Source organism: Euprymna scolopes, chromosome 5 (assembly GCF_053919585.1).
Source record: "Euprymna scolopes isolate OS-2025 chromosome 5, ASM5391958v1, whole genome shotgun sequence".
Classification (NCBI taxonomy): Eukaryota; Metazoa; Mollusca; class Cephalopoda; order Sepiida; family Sepiolidae; genus Euprymna; species Euprymna scolopes.
The window spans coordinates 104,570,499-104,588,501 of NC_136486.1; the positions used below are offsets into that span (position 1 = coordinate 104,570,499).

General features: G+C 31.2%; 1 protein-coding gene across 1 annotated transcript in view; it reads right to left on the bottom strand.

Moving 5' to 3' along the window:
• LOC145276943 (dual specificity mitogen-activated protein kinase kinase 5-like) overlaps window positions 1-18,003 on the bottom strand; it is a 79,116-nt gene that overhangs the window by 31,338 nt on the left and 29,775 nt on the right. The window contains exons 10-12 of the mRNA XM_080128449.1: window positions 16,144-16,225; window positions 10,480-10,590; window positions 8,837-8,910 (exon numbers count right to left, since the gene is read on the bottom strand). Coding sequence (XP_079984575.1) covers window positions 8,837-8,910; window positions 10,480-10,590; window positions 16,144-16,225 — 267 coding nt within the window. The remainder of the gene's footprint in view (window positions 1-8,836; window positions 8,911-10,479; window positions 10,591-16,143; window positions 16,226-18,003) is intronic.

Sequence of the window (18,003 nt, forward strand, 5' to 3'; positions counted from 1 at the left end):
TAAAATAGCTGTTCAGAAATAGTTTCAAATCAGTTTCATACATCATCGTAATGCCTACAAATTCCCATTACTCGTTTAAAAATGATTTTATTTTTAAAAATGAAACTACTTGATCAATTCACAGTTCTGAATTTTTGGAGATGAGGGATGTTTGTATTATTTGGTTTAATTGGACTAATGTTCTCATCTTGATTGTTATTTGAACAATGCTTTGGTCGGTGTAACCTTCCTTCCTTTCTTTCCTTTAGCAAACATGGCGACTTATACACCTGAGGAAGGTCGAAGGTTACATCGACCAAAACGTTGTGCAGATAACACTCAAGATGAAAACATTAGTCAGATTAAACCAAATAATACATACTTGATCAATTTACGTGATTTTTGGTATACAGTATTTTCTATTTGTCATGGGTATGTATATCATGTAAATTCACCTTTGTCTGTTCGTCTGTCCACACTTTTCTCAATAACTACGTCTTGAAATTTAAAAATTTTTTCCACAAACATTAAACATGATATGAGCAAAAAAGTATCAGAACAGATTTTCCAGGAAAACTCCGGTTGCCCCCCTAGGGGTGCCTTTCAGGTTAAAATGGTTAAAATTGACACTTTTGGGCTTATTAAAAAAAAAAGTGATACCTTGGATTTGTATAAAACTTTCTGAAAAGTTGTAACTAGCTGATTTTTATATAATTTTGTTTGTCTATACTTTGTGATAACTCTTGGGTGTGCCCCAGGGGCTCTTTATGGGCTAATAAAAACACTCCATTTTTGGGATTATTTTACCATATTTGTCCAAAATTTTCTGTGTATGTCTATTTAGCAGTTTTGAATGGTGCTGAACTCAAATTTAAATATATTAAGGCCTTGGGGACTTTGGAGGGGGAGGGGTAAATGATGGACTAAATCATTTCTTTTTTTGAATGGTGCAGAACTCAAATTTACATAAGGCCTAAAACTGTACCATTTGTTCTTTTTTACTAGAATTTGACGTCCCCTGAGGAATTTGGAGGCTAAATGGGGGTGGGGCAAATGCTGAACTTAGTCATTTTTTTTTATGCCTCGTTCACTGTGCACTCACAGGGCACAATGTATGCTTCACTTGTTTTTTTATTTTTCCTGAGGGTGGGAGTTATGGACAAAGCATCAAAATTTGTATTCTGTACATTTTTATTTTTTCGTTTCCTTTTTTCTTTATACATGGTTATGGACAATTTTTTTGTAAATTCTATTGAGCATTCATTAAAGAAGACAAGAGCAAAAAGCAGGAAGGACAGAAAGCAGAAGCAATTAGCTCAAATAGATAAAGCAAAAAAAATGGTTATAGTCAAAATCTGTTCTTTTTAACTTCCGATTTCTGCTGTCCATTTCACTGGATAATTAGATATGCTCAAACGGACAAGAAAGCCATTTTTAACATGGAGAAAAGGGAGATGGCTTTCATGTTATCTGAGAGAAAATAATCATTAATCAGAAGGGACTATATCTTGCTTGTTATCATTGTCCCATCTGCAAAGCAGAAACCAAAAGTCAAAAACAATCTTGACTATAACGGAAAAAATTAACAACCCTAAAAAGTTCACCTTAATTCTTAATTTGTTATTTTTCTTTCTTTAAGATCACGACATTTCAACTTGAAATTTTTCCTTCTAAGAGACAGTGTTTATTGATTGTTGGTCTGGCAACTCTCCTTTTAAAAGAAAATATTTAGAAAATAAAATTCGAAATGTTAAAAATAAAGCTTTTAGAAGCTATACAATGCAAATACTTTTTTTATCTTTGGCCCTATATCTGCCATAAACAACGCGTGAAACATAGTTAAAAATCTATTTCATATGAGCATTTACATATTAAGCAGTTACATATAACTAGTTTCATATATTACTAGCAGAAGTGTAACATATTTTCATCAAAATATCCATTTCTTATCTGTCTATCTATCTTTCCCCTTTCCACTAGTTTTCTCTCTCTCTCCCTGACCCTCTTTTTCTAGCTGGATATACATACACACAAACAACTCTCCTTTATATAAAAGATTACTCAAAGAATGACTCAACATTTTCTTTCCAACTGAGTGCATAATAACACTGGAAAAAAAAAAAAAAAAAAGACACTGATGAAACCTGACACAGTTAAACCCCCCCCCCCAAAATTAATACTTAAAATTTTTTAGATATTATTCATCTAGGGCAACACTGATAAAGAAAATGTGGATCTTTGTTTTATAGTTTTTGATTTTAACCTAGGTATATATAGATTATGCATACAAACAGATAAACAGACAACTACCCTTTATATAATAAACTAGATTCTCCGAGCCTAGACGAATGCAGACATCACAATATTATTAATATAAATAAATTAAAAGTAAAACGGTTTTTTTTAATAAATGTCAAGCAGCACAAATACAGACCCCACAATATTATTGGTATGAATAAATTAAAACATTGATATGAATAAAGTAGACCTAAATCGTACTTCATTTTTATAAATGTCAAATGCAAACACAGACACAATATTATTTGTAATTATTTATTTAAAAATTAAGTTGACGCAATAATTCATGGATATTTTTTTCATTCATTTAAAAATGCCTAGTCACAAAAAAATGTTTTCCATATAAATAAAATAAAATTATTGTTTTATAAAAGACTATTATTTTAACTATGGCGACTCTTGGTGATTGAGGAGTCTAACTAGGAACATAACAGACAAATCTTAGGTAAAGTGGCAAGGCTGACCATAGATCAAACACTTTTGATCTATGGTCTTATGCCTAATTTATTTTTCGATCATTATAAATTTTCAAAAATAGTTTTTTTAAGTGTAGTATCTGCTCTTCACAGCATAAGCGTCATTTGATGTCAGAAGTTTTCATGTAATTATGTCCCTTAAAAAAAAAAAAAATGAAAAATATGGATAGACACACAAAAAAACAATGAAAGTTCAACTTATGTAATAAGTGGATGTTCAGCAGATTTGTGCCATAATTTTTTTTTTTTTCATATCAAAAAGGTTGGATATACTTATGATGTGCCCATTCAATCTGCGGCACAATCACGTTGACACACCGGTTCTCGCCAGATGATTGAAGTTAAGCAAAGCTAAGCCTGGCCAATATGGGTGACCATTTGGGAAGGTGAGGCGTTGTATGTACTGCAAGGTAAAATACCAAGTTAGGACACTGGTGCAGTCTATCCTCCTCTCAAGGGTAGATGGGCCCCTCTTAAGCCATGGTAGGCAACCCATCTAGTGATGGCGTCATGATAAAAAATACTCTTGATTGCCCTGACGAAGCATCAAGTATTCAGCTACGGACAAGATTTGAATTACACTACAAAACTTGTGCAGTGAGTTCAATCTCGGCTGCGGCCGCATGTTACATTTATTCAATCTGCACATTTTATGATGAAAATGCTATTTGAAACTTATTACAGACTAACAAAAAAATCTATTTTACATTTCAAACTGATAGAGGATCATCATTTTCAATTTAACATCTGTTTTGGATGCTGACATGTGTTTGCCAACTTTTAGAAATTGACTTCAAAACTAACCTATCTCTGACCAGGTCATTATTTATACCTCTTTCTCTCAAATCATTTTTATCACTTTCCCTCAAGTTTTCCTTTATCTAACCCAGTTAATTGATTCTGCAACAGCAACCATTCTATATCTACTAATTCAAGGATTCTCATCCATTATTTCAAAGTGACCAAACCAATGAAGTCTCCTATTCTGTATCTCCCCATATTGTTCAGATTTAATCTTATCTTTCTCTGAACTAATCAGATCTAAGCCATGACAGACAGTTCTCGAACTGGAACCACAACCCGACTAACAGGATTCTGATGGAAACATAAGCAGAGTCAGCATCAGAATATGTTGTCCTCTGGTCATTTTTGTCTGTGTATGGTCAAAGACGTGTCCAGTGCAGAACCACAAATCAATAAATTGAAAGCCGCAACGTTGGTTCCTGCCATTCCTTTGTGTGTTCTGTATCAAACCTTCCCCGACTTTGCATGCAACTGCTGAGCTCTGCTTCTCTCAGTGTCAGGAGGAGAATAAAAGTCTGCAATCGTACAGGTTAACGAATAGTTGCAACGAACAAGGAGGGCTTTATACAGATCAGATAATCATGAGACATGATCTTGACACATTAGAAATAGTTGTGATAGGGTCCAGATTTATAAAATGGCAATTTAAACACAAAGTGGGGAATTGGGCAGCAAGATATGGCAATGACAACCTTGTTTTGCATCATTCCTTTGTGTATTCTGAGTCAAACATTCCCTAACTTTACATGTAACTGCTGAGCCTTGTCATTTTAGGTGTTGAAGCTAAAAACCTGCAATCTTGCTGGTTAAGTAATAGTGCTGGGTTGATTCCAATACAATTACCGATTCTGATTCCAATTCTTTCTAAATCTCTAAATATTCGGGTTTATATTACTGTACACATAGATTCGAAAAAGTTGTCAAAAAACAAATATATAACAAATAAATGTTATCAAAGGCAAGATAAGTTACTTTTCTACCAAACTGGATATATTTTTCGTGTTTTTATTCAATGTAACATATTTATTCAGCTCGAAAAACATATAGTGTTTACCGATGTATTGGAAAATTCAAGATGGCATCTGATTCTCTCTTTAACACGGTAAGTTTGGGAAAAGGTGTTATAAATAAAAAACTATACAAAATACTATTAAAAACCCGCCGAATATATGTCAACCTATGTCACGGTAACATATATTGAGAGAGTTTTTAACAGTATTTTATCTGGGTTTTTATTTATAACACCTTTTCCCAAACTTACCGTGTCAAAGAGAGAATCAGACGCCATCTTGAATTTTCCAATACATCGGTAAACACTGTATGTTTTTCGAGCTGAATAAACATGTTACATTGAATAAAAACATGAAAAATATATCCAGTTTGGTAGAAAAGTAACTTATCTTGCTTTTGATAACATTTATTTGTTATATATTTGTTTTTTGACAACTTTTTCGAATCTATGTGTACAGTAATACAAACCCAAATATTCAACTATAAAATTGTTATTTTTATCCTGATTACCATAAAAACTCATGTTAAATGTGCATATATTTTATCAAACGTAAAACAAATGAGGGGGAGGTGACTATAGATTTTAAATTTACTGGTTGTTTAAAATCAATAAATATTTGTTATTTCATTATTACTACCAGCAGTGGAAGATTTTTTAAACAAAATCAAATAAAAAAAAAGATAATTAAAGGAATCGTTTTAGGCATTGGAAAATAGGCACAAATTTTTCTGATTTTGATACCAAAAGTTTTGATTTTTCCAATTCCTGATTCCAATTAATCGTCCCAACATTATTAAGTAAAAACTATGGCCAACAAAAAGAACTTCAATCAAATTAAACAATCTAGAGGCACGATCTTCATGAGTTCTATGCAGAAGTCCAACTTATTTAACAACAATCATTAATTTACAGTCTTGACCCAGATTCCAACACTTTTGATTTCTACTGCCTCAATTATGAGAATAAGCCAAGTTTTGGGGCTAAACCTTTAATCTGGCATTGTAAGTGGACCGGATAAGTGTTGGGGTTAATAAACTGCATGTTTATGTTCTCATCATCAAGTAAATTAGCATATTTGCTAATTATGTAACTTTAAAAAAAAATATTATCCTATTAAATTTAGTAGAATTATCTCCCTTACATTTTTGATTTGGGGTTTCTTAAACTGTCATTGAATTAACATTAGATACTTTAGAACAAATAGTTTCCTTAAGTTAAAATTCCAATAATAGCAACAATACATATTCTGTGCTGATTAGAAAACCTTCATGTTGCAACAAAATAGCACAGCAGAAATACTTGGTGATGCATATCCCTTTTCCAATTATGATGTGACAGGGAACATATCGTGGCACAATAAGCTGGATTATTGTCGCAATAAAAAGATCGCAGGCAGTAATTATTTTATAGTAAAACTAGATGTACCTGGCCTTGCTCAGTATCAAATGTAACATTAAATTGCTTAAAAAAAATTTAAAAAATGAAGTAAAAAAAAAATCAGAAAGAAACTGGAGACATGTGCATGCGAGTATTATATTTTTCTAAACAGTTCACTTCTTGTAAGTAATAATAAAAAAAAATACTTAAGCTGAGATCAAAACCCAAATCTAAAGACAGTGAGTCAAGTACGATAACCATTACGCCAGCTTGACACGTTTAAAAAAGTGCTTTCAACCCTACTTATTCTTAACATAAGGAATCTGTCTTGTGAACTATTCAAGCATGTGCATTCATGAAGCAGTTGACAAACAGATAAAAATTCGCCCCCCCCTCCCATGTACCAAATTTTGCAATTTTGACCCCCTTAAGTAGCCCATTTTCTTTTTTTTTCGGATGAAAACGGATTAAAAAGTTTTCCACGTGTCTAAATACCCTATATACCAAATTTCAAGTATGTAGATCAAAAATTTGTTGAGTATATAGGTTGAGAACTGTCCACACACACATTCTCACTTTTATAGATACACAAGTAAAAAGGCCATGACATATTGCAGGATCCTCAGTATTGTTAAGTTAATTTATACAAAAGATATGAGAAAATATAACAGAAAACTTATATCAAAAGAACTACATTGTTAATGCAAGTAATTCATTAAGTTAGTTTCATGTCAATTTGTAAGCAGTTAGAATAATCAGCAAGGAAATTGAATTGTTAATCTGAAAACAAGCATTTTTAGTGCGCATGCATATATATATATATATATATATATATATATATATACTAGCAAAAGTACCCATCGTTGACTGGGTTCAAAAACAGCCTACAGAAAATGGACTCTGATTTATGAAAGTATGATAGGTTATGAAAAGGAAGGGTTGTAAAGAGAAAGCTTCAAATTTCAGGGTATCAAAACCAAAGCAAAATATGATGAAAGTAAAAATAAAATAGATAAACCCCATAATTTATTATACCATACCTGTTCACACTGAAACACTTATCACAATATTCTGTGGATCTATATTAAAAACCTTGTTAAACTTTGTGGCATATTTCCATTCTATTGAGGTCAGGCGCGAACGAACACCCCATAATTTTATTATACCATATTTCTTTAAACTGAAACATAATTATCAAAGTATACTTAACGCAGATAGATATGAAAAGTCTTTAAAGTTTGTGCCTATTTCCATTCTATGGAGGCCAGGCGTTAATGCAGACCACACAATTTTATTATACCATCCCTATTTAAGTTAAAACATACTTATCAAAGTATTATTATGTACGTCTATATCAAAAACGCTTGTAAACGTTTTTTTTAATTTTTAAATTTTTTATTTCATACTTTGTGGACAAGGCACGTACGCAGACCCCACAATTTTAATGAATCATCATTCTGCCAGATCAAACATACCCATTCCTGTGTCTCGATACATCTTCTATCATTATATGTGATTAGTTTGTTGACCATCTTCCAATTTATTCCTTTAATTTAGTTGAATTGTGTCAACTGAATTAAAGGAATAAATTGTAAGACGGTCAACATCTTGAAATTTGGAATATAGACTTTTGTCATTTACTCATTATATGTATATAATTCTAGGTTAATATTTTTCAGAGGTGAAACAACCAATGAATTTAATGAGGTTAATACAACCAAGAGTGCTCAATACCGAAGTAGGGCAAGATATGCTTTTTAATTGTTTGTCATAAGCATTTATATGTTGTTACACATCCATGCACATGCGCATGTTTTGGTCAGCCAGTTACAAGTAAGTTGAAACCTCTTCAGACGATGCTGCCTATACAAAGGTAGAGTTCGTAATGAAAATCGGAATTCACAGTAGATCTTAATCAAGAGGGCAGTCACATGATATTCAAAAATAAAGTAAATTAACAGCATTTTCCAAGCTTCATTACAGATTCTACTTTTGCATAAGCAGTATCACCTCAAGAGGTCTCTAGTTACTTGTAACTGGCTGACTGAAATATGTTCATGAATGTGTAGTGACATAAATGCTTATGTAAAACACAAATTCACTGAATTAAAAATAAATAATAAAATCAAAAATCAAATTGTGAACAGATTCTTTCTTTCGGTCATTTAAATGCAACCAACTAGTATTTATGCTCTGAAGTCAAAAACATAACTTCATTGAGCTTGTTATTTAAAGCAATTTGGACAATGTGATAAGGGATATACACCTTAAAAATACATAAGTAGGCAATAGTCATATATTATTTTTATATGAGGCTTCATAATTTTGTATTCATTTTTTTTTTTTTTTTTGCAGACTGTTATCCTCATCTTCATAGTTGTTGTTTTACCACATTCCAGCCAACTCATCCTGTAACCTTCTTCAGGTAGTTAACTGCAGTGGCATAGGAATGCTGAGTCTTGTAACTGTAACCAGTAATTACTGCCTTCCATAGTTGTTGTCGTATCACCACGTTTTGGCCAACTAATCCTTTGGCTGGCTTTGGGTAGGATTGAAACCGCTATCTTCAGACAATGCTCATCTGGAACCGTAGAGATTCAATGCCTCTATCCACTGTGCCACAGGCCCGGAAGGGCAATAAACGTCGGATTTTATGGTCTTATGATGCAATGGCTAGAGGCATGGAGTCTCTACGTCTAGACACATGTGTTAACTGTAGGAAAGGGGAAGTTGGTTTAACCAGCAGTTACCTATATATATATATACATGAATATATATAAGTACATATGTCGCTCCTAAAATAATGAACTAATCATTATGAATTTTGAAACATAGCTGCAGTGAGTAATATGGGTTAAATTTAATTTAATTCACGACAAATGAAACTAACCTGGATGCTGACCCCAAAATCACAAAGTTTCACCTCTCCTCCTGTGTTGACTAAAATATTTGAAGGTTTCACATCTGTAATGAAGGCAAAAGAGTAAAATCTTAAAAATTAATGCAAATCAAAAGCAGCAAAATTTAAGAAATTGTGTTACATAATGGATGGCACTATGCCAGATATCGAATACATCAGCTAATGTTAATCTTGGCAAGAGTTGAACTAAGTACAGCTTGAAGTGGCACAAAGTTTGGGAAATAAACCAGTTTCCACCACCAAAAAAGATGAACTTAAGTTTAGAAGAGGTTAAATAGGTAAAAAAAGAGACAGTCGACATGATGCAACTGATATTGAGATTGACAAAGAAACAAAAGTTTCAATCAGTCTGACTATAGAAACTGCTTAGGACAGATCGCCAATAATGCTGTAATAATTGAAAAGAAAACTTCGAGAATTACTAACAGTGAAATGGCAAGATCTCTGTTCAATATGTGAGTGTAAATAATATTTTGGAAGCTTAAAACATTACAATTGACTATTCATTGATTTAAGGAAAAGTAAGATCTCTTGTCAATTCATCAAAGATACATATCCAACAAGATATTGGCAGGTAAATAACTTTGAGAGTGAAATAAATAAATTAAAAAAAATAAAAATAAAATATGCATCAAGCGCACTTGAAAGCCAAAACATAACGAAATATTAGGAAAATAAACAAATATTTTACTTATTTGAAATTTATAAAAAATATATTTTTCGGCGCTATACTTCATCCTCAGTATGTTGTTTTCTTTCTTTTCTTTTCTTCTTCCTTGCCATGATGTAAAGTTGGAGAAAGAAAAGTCTGTAAAGAGCGGCGCATTGTATCTCAACAGTTATATTTTGAAATGTTGGAACTGTGTATAGGCAACGCAAGAATAACGTCAAGGGTGTGAGTTCTATATAGAAACGTTGATTTAATTTCAATAAAATAAAAATCAGAGTAGAAACAGAAAAAAACAGTAAAAGAAAAGAAAATGAAAAATAAAAATAAAACAAAAAATAAAAAACAGAACAGGAAAAGAAAAAAGAAAAAGAAAAACAGAAAAAATAGAGAAGGAATAAGGGAAATAGAAAAGAAAAACAACAAAAAGGAAAAGAAAACAGAAAAAGAAAAAAATACAGGAAAAGAAAAGAAAACAAAACTCAGAAAAACAGAAGAAGAAAAAACAGAGCAGGATAAAAACAGAAAAAATAAATAAAACGCAAAAAATATTGAAGGAATAAAAAAACAATAAAAAAAGACAGTAAAAAAACAAAAAAACTTTAGAATTAAACAGAAAAAAAAACAACAAAAAGGAAAAGAAACAGAAAAAGAAAAAAAAATACAGGAAAAGAAAAGAAAACAAAACTCAGAAAAACAGAAGAAAAAACAGACAAGAAAAACAGAGCAGGATAAAAACAGAAAAAATAAATAAAACAAAAAATATTGAAGGAATAAGAAAAACAATAAAAAAAAAACAGTAAAAAAAACAAAAAAAAAACAACTTTAGAACTAAACAGAAAAAAGCAGAAAAATAACAGTTGAAATAAAACCCTAATAGGGAAAAAACCCCACCCCAAAACACAAAATAAAAAAAAGATTAAAAAAGCAAAACATTTCTTTTTACCTCTGTGAAGAATTTTAAGACTCCATAGATATTGTAATCCTTGAACAACCTGGCATGTTATTTTTCCAAGGACAGACTGGGGAACTTGACCATATTTATCTAAGGAGCCACCTGGAATGGAAAAAACTTGAACATGTAATGATGCTTCAATTATCATTTACAATAACAGAGTCGGGACAAGATCAAAGTGTAGTATCTGTTCTTCAGATGCTGCACTTCTATTTCTTGTTCTCTTTCGGTGGAGGAGAAATCCTTCACGACTGAGACAATTTTTATTTTTGTACCTTTTCTCCACGTTTAAAAAACGACCCTGGTGTCTAACTCTGTCCCGTGGGGAGGCATAGTAAATAGGTACAATAACAGAGTATTACTAAAAAGCAAACAGTTAAAAAAAAAAAAAAAAAAATCATACAAACGAAAATAATAAAGATAAGGAATTAATATGCAGTTTCATGAAGAAACTCTAGAAATTTATGTTACTTAATTTAAAAAAAAAAAGTAAAAACAGAAATGAGAAAACATCTTGACTGAAAAGTTTACAAAAATATAAAGTAAAGAAAAAATTATGAATCAGCATAGAATACACAGAAGGAAAACATTGCATTATGGAAATAAATTTGTGCTCTCTTTTTTTATTCATTGGACATACTTTTATGTAATGGCATCAGTATATAATCTATTATATAAAGAGCAGTTGTCTATATGTATGTCTGTATGTTTGTATGACTAGAACAAAAAACAACAAAACAAATAACCACAAAGTTGATTTTCTTGATCGATGTTGCATTGAATGAATAATTTCTAAAATTCAGAAAAAATTATTTAGCTTTCATCCTAAATGTTGACACATTCCTTGAGGAATCTATAAAAGGAGTTTGTGTGGATATGTGTGTGTGCGTGTCTAGAGAGAGGAATAGGCTAGGTGGAGAAGAAAATGAGAGGTTGGAGAGGGAAAATGGAAAGGAGAAAAGAGAGAAAGATAGAGAAAGAAGTATATGCCATTTCCTCCAAATATTCCATACATGCATTGGCCAGTACTGAGGACTATCCTCCTCTTTCTAACTTCCTGACCTAAAATGCATCAAACATTGATGTTATTGTTTTTTCCGTTCTCTTTGCATGCCTCAATCAGGTTCTGCAAAGTTTAAGAGAAAAACAATTTTCCTCAACAAAACAACCAAAGCAAACATCATAAATAAATATTTGAAGATATAAAGAACTTGAAGCATAAAACCTTTTTCCAAAACTTCCTGGATTTGGCATTAAACAACTTGAAAAGGGTTGATATGTCATAAAACAAAACAACCAAACCAAACCTCTTTCTAATGCAGACACAACTTGCAAGTCGGCAGTGCTTCAATTGACATGAGCAGTCGTTATCACAGGAATAGTGACCAATTCAATATTCATATCAGCTCCACTCCATTATAACACTTAAAATTATGTGACACGAGGGCCACATAGGGTGATAAATAATAAATCAACCAATAGCTGGGAGAGTGCTCATTCTAGAACCAAGACAGGATACATCATCTTGACAGAATGCCAATGCTGTCATAGGAGCAAGTGGCTAAAAGTTCAACGAATCCTTAACGGACTTCAACGGATGAAGAGACAAAGGACTAGTTAATGAACAGAATCTACAACAAACACCAGTTATCTTAATCGGAAGCAAGCTAACAATGAAAACCGACTTAAACTGACTGAATAGGCAAAATATGCATGCTTATATAAAGTCTAAAATTTCATTGACTCGTCATCAAAAATAATTATTTTTATAATCGGATGCAGCTTACTCTGTTGTTCTAGGTGCTGGTCTGCAACGGCTTATTTCCACCACAGACATAGCACATAACTTCTTTGGAAATATGACACACATAAATATTTCTTTAGAAATGTGACATAAATATTTCTTTAGAAATGTGACACACATAAATATTTCTTTAGAAATGTGACATACATAAATATTTCTTTAGAAATGTGACATACATAAATATTTCTTTAGAAATGTGACATACATAAATATTTCTTTAGAAATGTGACATACATAAATATTTCTTTAGAAATGTGACATAAATATTTCTTTAGAAATGTGACATACATAAATATTTCTTTAGAAATGTGACATACATAAATATTTCTTTAGAAATGTGACACACATAAATATTTCTTTAGAAATATGACACATATAAATATTTCTTTAGAAATATGACATACATAAATATTTCTTTAGAAATATGACATACATAAATATTTCTTTAGAAATGTGACACACATAAATATTTCTTTAGAAATGTGACACATAAATATTTCTTTAGAAATGTGACACACATAAATATTTCTTTAGAAATATGACACACATAAATATTTCTTTAGAAATATGACACATAAATGTTTCTTAAGAAATATGAAATGCAAATATTTCTTTAGAAATGTGACATAAATATTTCTTTAGAAATATGACATACATAAATATTTCTTTAGAAATATGACACATAAATGTTTCTTAAGAAATATGAAACGCAAATATTTCTTTAGAAATGTGACATAAATATTTCTTTAGAAATATGACATACATAAATATTTCTTTAGAAATGTGACACACATAAATATTTCTTTAGAAATGTGACACACATAAATATTTCTTTAGAAATGTGACACATAAATATTTCTTTAGAAATATGACACATATAATTATTTCTTTAGAAATATGACATACATAAATATTTCTTTAGAAATGTGACATACATAAATATTTCTTTAGAAATATGACACTATGGCTGACTGGGATAGCTTCCGTACATTTATATCAGATCTACCTCTGCGTTCCATGTTTAAAAAGGATGTGTCCTCTATAGTATCAGACCTGACAGAATGGTTAATTATAGGTATAGACCGTTTCATACCTTCAAAAAAGTTCCAGCAAAAACCTAACAGCCAGCCATGGTTCTCTCCAGAATGTGCTGCTGTCATTGCGCACAGAAATCACTTTTTCCATTGCTTCCAACGTAATAGATGTATGGAGACTAAAGCCACTTTCAGGATTGCCAGCAACCATTGTAAGAAAGTAATAAAGAATGCAAGAGACTTGTATGCTCAGTCTGTGAAGTCCAAAGTAGCTGAGCAGCGGCTTGATTCCTACCAGTTTTGGTAAATAGCAAACAGAATCCTTAACAGAAGCGTGTGTTCTATCCCAACCATCATCAATGGACCTGAAGTCATCTCATCAGCATCAAACAAAGCCAAATTATTCGCCAAGAACTTTGCAGCTAATTCTACCCTATGCGACGAAGGCCATCAACTCCCTGTATTTCCTCCTATAACAGAAAACACACTATGCAACATACAAATATCTGTGCATGATGTCGCCAAGCTAATCAAGAACCTTGATTCCAGTAAATTAACTAGCCTTAACGGCATTCCAATTATAGAGTTGAAAAAGCTTCAACCAGAACTTGCCCCCATACTTACAAAACTGTTTAAGCATTGTCTTAAGGAGAATTGCTTCCCAACACCCTGGAAAACCTCATCAGTATGCCCTGTATTAAAGAATTCAGGTGACAGGTCATCTCCCTCTCAGTAAAGACTAATAAGTCTCCTGTGTGTCATGAGTAAATTGCTGGAATCCATATTAAATAAAGAAGTAGTCAACCACCTCAGTAGAAATAACCTTCTTAGTGACATGCAATATGGTTTCCGTTCTGCTAGATCTACAGTAGATGTGCTAACGGTTATATCTCATAGGATTAGTGAATCTCTCGACAAAGGCTTCCTTTCTAGGGCAATTGCTCTTGACATATCAAACGTCTTCGATAAGGTATGGCATAAAAGCCTACTTCACAAGATTTCCAGCTACGGTATAACTGGAAATGTTTTCTCAATTATTAAATCATTTCTCTCTGAGAGGCTCTTAAGAGTAGTGGTTGATCGGCAGAAATCAGAAGACCACAGTATTAATGCTGGTATCCCGCAAGGGTCCATCCTGGGCCCAACTCTCTATCTGATCTACATCAATGATCTCCCAAAACAAATCATTTGTTGAAATCTATGCTGATGACAACCATCTATGGCAACACATCAAAGGCCGTAAATGACAAAGTTCTCTCCTCTGATCTTGAGCGCGTTGTACAATGGGGAAAGAGGTGGCTGGTTACGTTTAATGCATCTTAAACCAAGTTTCTATCTTTACATCATCAACACTGACCTCATCTGGCATCAATTGAAATGGATGGCTCTCGTCTTGGGGGGGCTCCATGTTTTGACAAGCTTCTGGGATTGATCTTTATTCCTGATCTGAAATGGAACACGTACATCAAATCTATTGTCAAGGTCGCTGGAAAAATGATGGGATCCTTCTACCACTCCAGCAGATATCTCACTGCTGATGCAACTATCTATATAAAAGCCAAGTACATCCAAGGATGGAGTACTGCTGGCATATCTGGGAAGGAGCTGCTAAAAACAGCCTATCCTGCCTTGACAGAGTACAAAATAGACTTTGTAGCCTAGTGGGGGGATGCCCTTTTCTCTTCCCTGCAACTTCTCCCTCACAGAAGGGACGTTGCGAGCCTGTCTTTGTTTTATCGTTATTTCCATGGGAAGTGCTCGTCTGAACTCCAACCTCTGATCCCCACCTCGCCAATCTTTCACGAAAAACACCAGTCTCGCTGAAACCACTATCAGTAATTTTCCCCACACTTTATCTGTGCCTAAATCAAAATGTAGATTCCATGAACAAAGCTTCTTTTTTAGAACTGCCGGTTGCCTGTTTCCCACCTGACTACAACTTGAATGTCTTCAAGTCCAACATAAACAAGTTCCTGATAAACCACCCCCTTAAGTAAGACACTTTATCAGATCGCCATTACTAACGATTACTACGACATTGTCCCATTGATTACTGTACACGCAATAACCCTTATCCCCGAGTGGCCTCCAGACCTTGATAAGTGGTAACTTCCATGTAAAAAAAAAAAAAAAAAAATGTGACACACAAATATTTTTTTTAGAAATGTGACACATAAATATTTCTTTAGAAATATGATACACATAAATATTTCTTTAGAAATATGAAACATAAATATTTTTTTAGAAATGTGACACATAAATTTTTTTAGAAATGTGACACACAAATATTTCTTTAGAAATATGACATACATAAATATTTCTTTAGAAATGTGACACATACATATTTCTTTAGAAATATGACACACATAAATATTTCTTTAGAAATGCGACACCTAAATATTTTTTTAGAAATATGACACACAAATATTTTTTTAGAAATGTGACACATAAATATTTCTTTAGATATATAACACATAAATATTTCTTTAGATATATAACACATAAATATTTCTTTAGATATATAACACATAAATATTTCTTTAGATATATAACACATAAATATTTCTTTAGAAAAATGACATGCATAAATATTTTTTTAGAAATATGACATACATAAATATTTCTTTAGAAATATCACATACATAAATATTTCTTTAGAAATATGACATACATAAATATTTATTTCGAAATATGACATACATAAATATTTCTTTAGATATATGACACACATAAATATTTATTTCGAAATATGACACAATATTTCTTTAGAAATGTGACACACATAAATATTATACATAGCTAAATTCTTTGACTCACCGTCCATAAATTCTGTACAAATTGAGATGCGGTTCTCAACAAAGAAAGCTCCGTAAAATCCAATAATCGACGGAGAATGACACTGAAAAACAAATGGAATAAAACAGTTAATAAAAATGGGTTTAGTTTTGGTAATTCTATTAGAATGAATCCAACCTGACTCTAGTATTTCTGATTGTGATTTATGGAACAGACTGGAAATGGCCCACCATAACTGAACAGTCAATTAATAGCAACATTAAATAAACTGCTTTAATCATTTTCAGTTAGTTCTGACAATTGTAATTGGAAACATTTGGATTGAGTTGAGACCTCTTGTATAGAAGCATCTTTAAGTAAATTTCTCTCTTAAGAATAAATCTTTCAACTACTCTCTTACAGAAATATATTGTTAGAGTTGTAATTGCAATTTGACCATACAAACACTCACAAACTTAATTATTTCTTCATTAATTATTTTCATTCTTTAAATTATTTAAAGCTTGTTCTTAATTTGTTTGTTTATTTAATTACTGTTTGCGTGTCCTAAAGTCATAATTACTTGACATTTTAAATTTAAATTGTACCGTTATATTTTTTGACAAATATTTCAAAGTGTAATATCTACACATCATTTTTTCTGTCCTTCTCCATTGAAACAATTTATATCACAATCCAGTTGCCCCCTTTTTGGTATCTGGATTCCCATGTTCGACAAAATATACTTGAAGAAGGTCATAGATAACATTGGCCAAAACATGAGAATAAACACTCAAGATGAGAACAGTAGTCCAAATAATCCAAATAAATTACGAATATAAATATTTCTTATGGATTTTCATATACTTTATTAAGCAACCTAATTTCATGACTATAACACAGCATTTTTTTTTTTTAAGTTTTATTTTTATTTTAAAATCTTTTTTTATTTTAAATTATTATATTGAATAGCTAAAAAAAAAAAAAAAAAGAGGGGAATATAATAATAAGAGTTTAGTATAGTGTACCATTTCCTTAGGCTCGATTAACAATGACTACGTTTAAATTTTAAATATAAATTTATTATAAACTTTTAAATAAAAATTTAATTTTGACATTGGAAGTGATTTTAAATTGAAGTCAGTTTTAATTTTAAATTTGGAGTTAATATAAAAATTTAATTAAAATTGTTTAACAATTGGTTTTTAAAATTAATAAATTTGTCAAATCTTATAAATTAGTTTTTAGAATGAAATTTCGAATATATAATATAATTAAAATTTATATATAATAGGTTTCTTCAGGATATTTAAAGGAAATTTATATTTTACCCATATTGAATAAGGCGGGTGAAGGAATATAAACATATAGTATATAATAATACATATAGAAGAAAATTAAATAAAAATAATAATAAAAATAATTATTATAAATTTTAAATAAATCTTAGACTTTTACAACGTTATCTCCCTTACACTAGTTAGGATAAAATAATTCTGTTTAACACCGAAAAAATTTGAAATTAATAGATTTACAAAAACATAGTTTTTCATAGATGATGCAATAAACAATCCAAATATATAAGAATAACATATAACAGAAAAATTTTAAGTATATACAATTTCTCCTTTTCTTTTTCCCTTTTCTTTTGGTTTCTTTAGTGTCCAAAACAATAAAGTGACAAATTTTTCAATTTTATTATTTGAATTTTAAGGTTGTTTAAAAAAAAAACAAGATTTGCACGAGATCTTATAATATAAATGTATGTTTCCAATTCCAATTATAAAACAGATGAGTATCATATGAAGAGAGCTTGATATGGATATTACATCAGGTTTGAAACCGACAGTACCGATAACTTATGTAAACTTTCTGTAAATAAAAATATAAATAATACGCTCT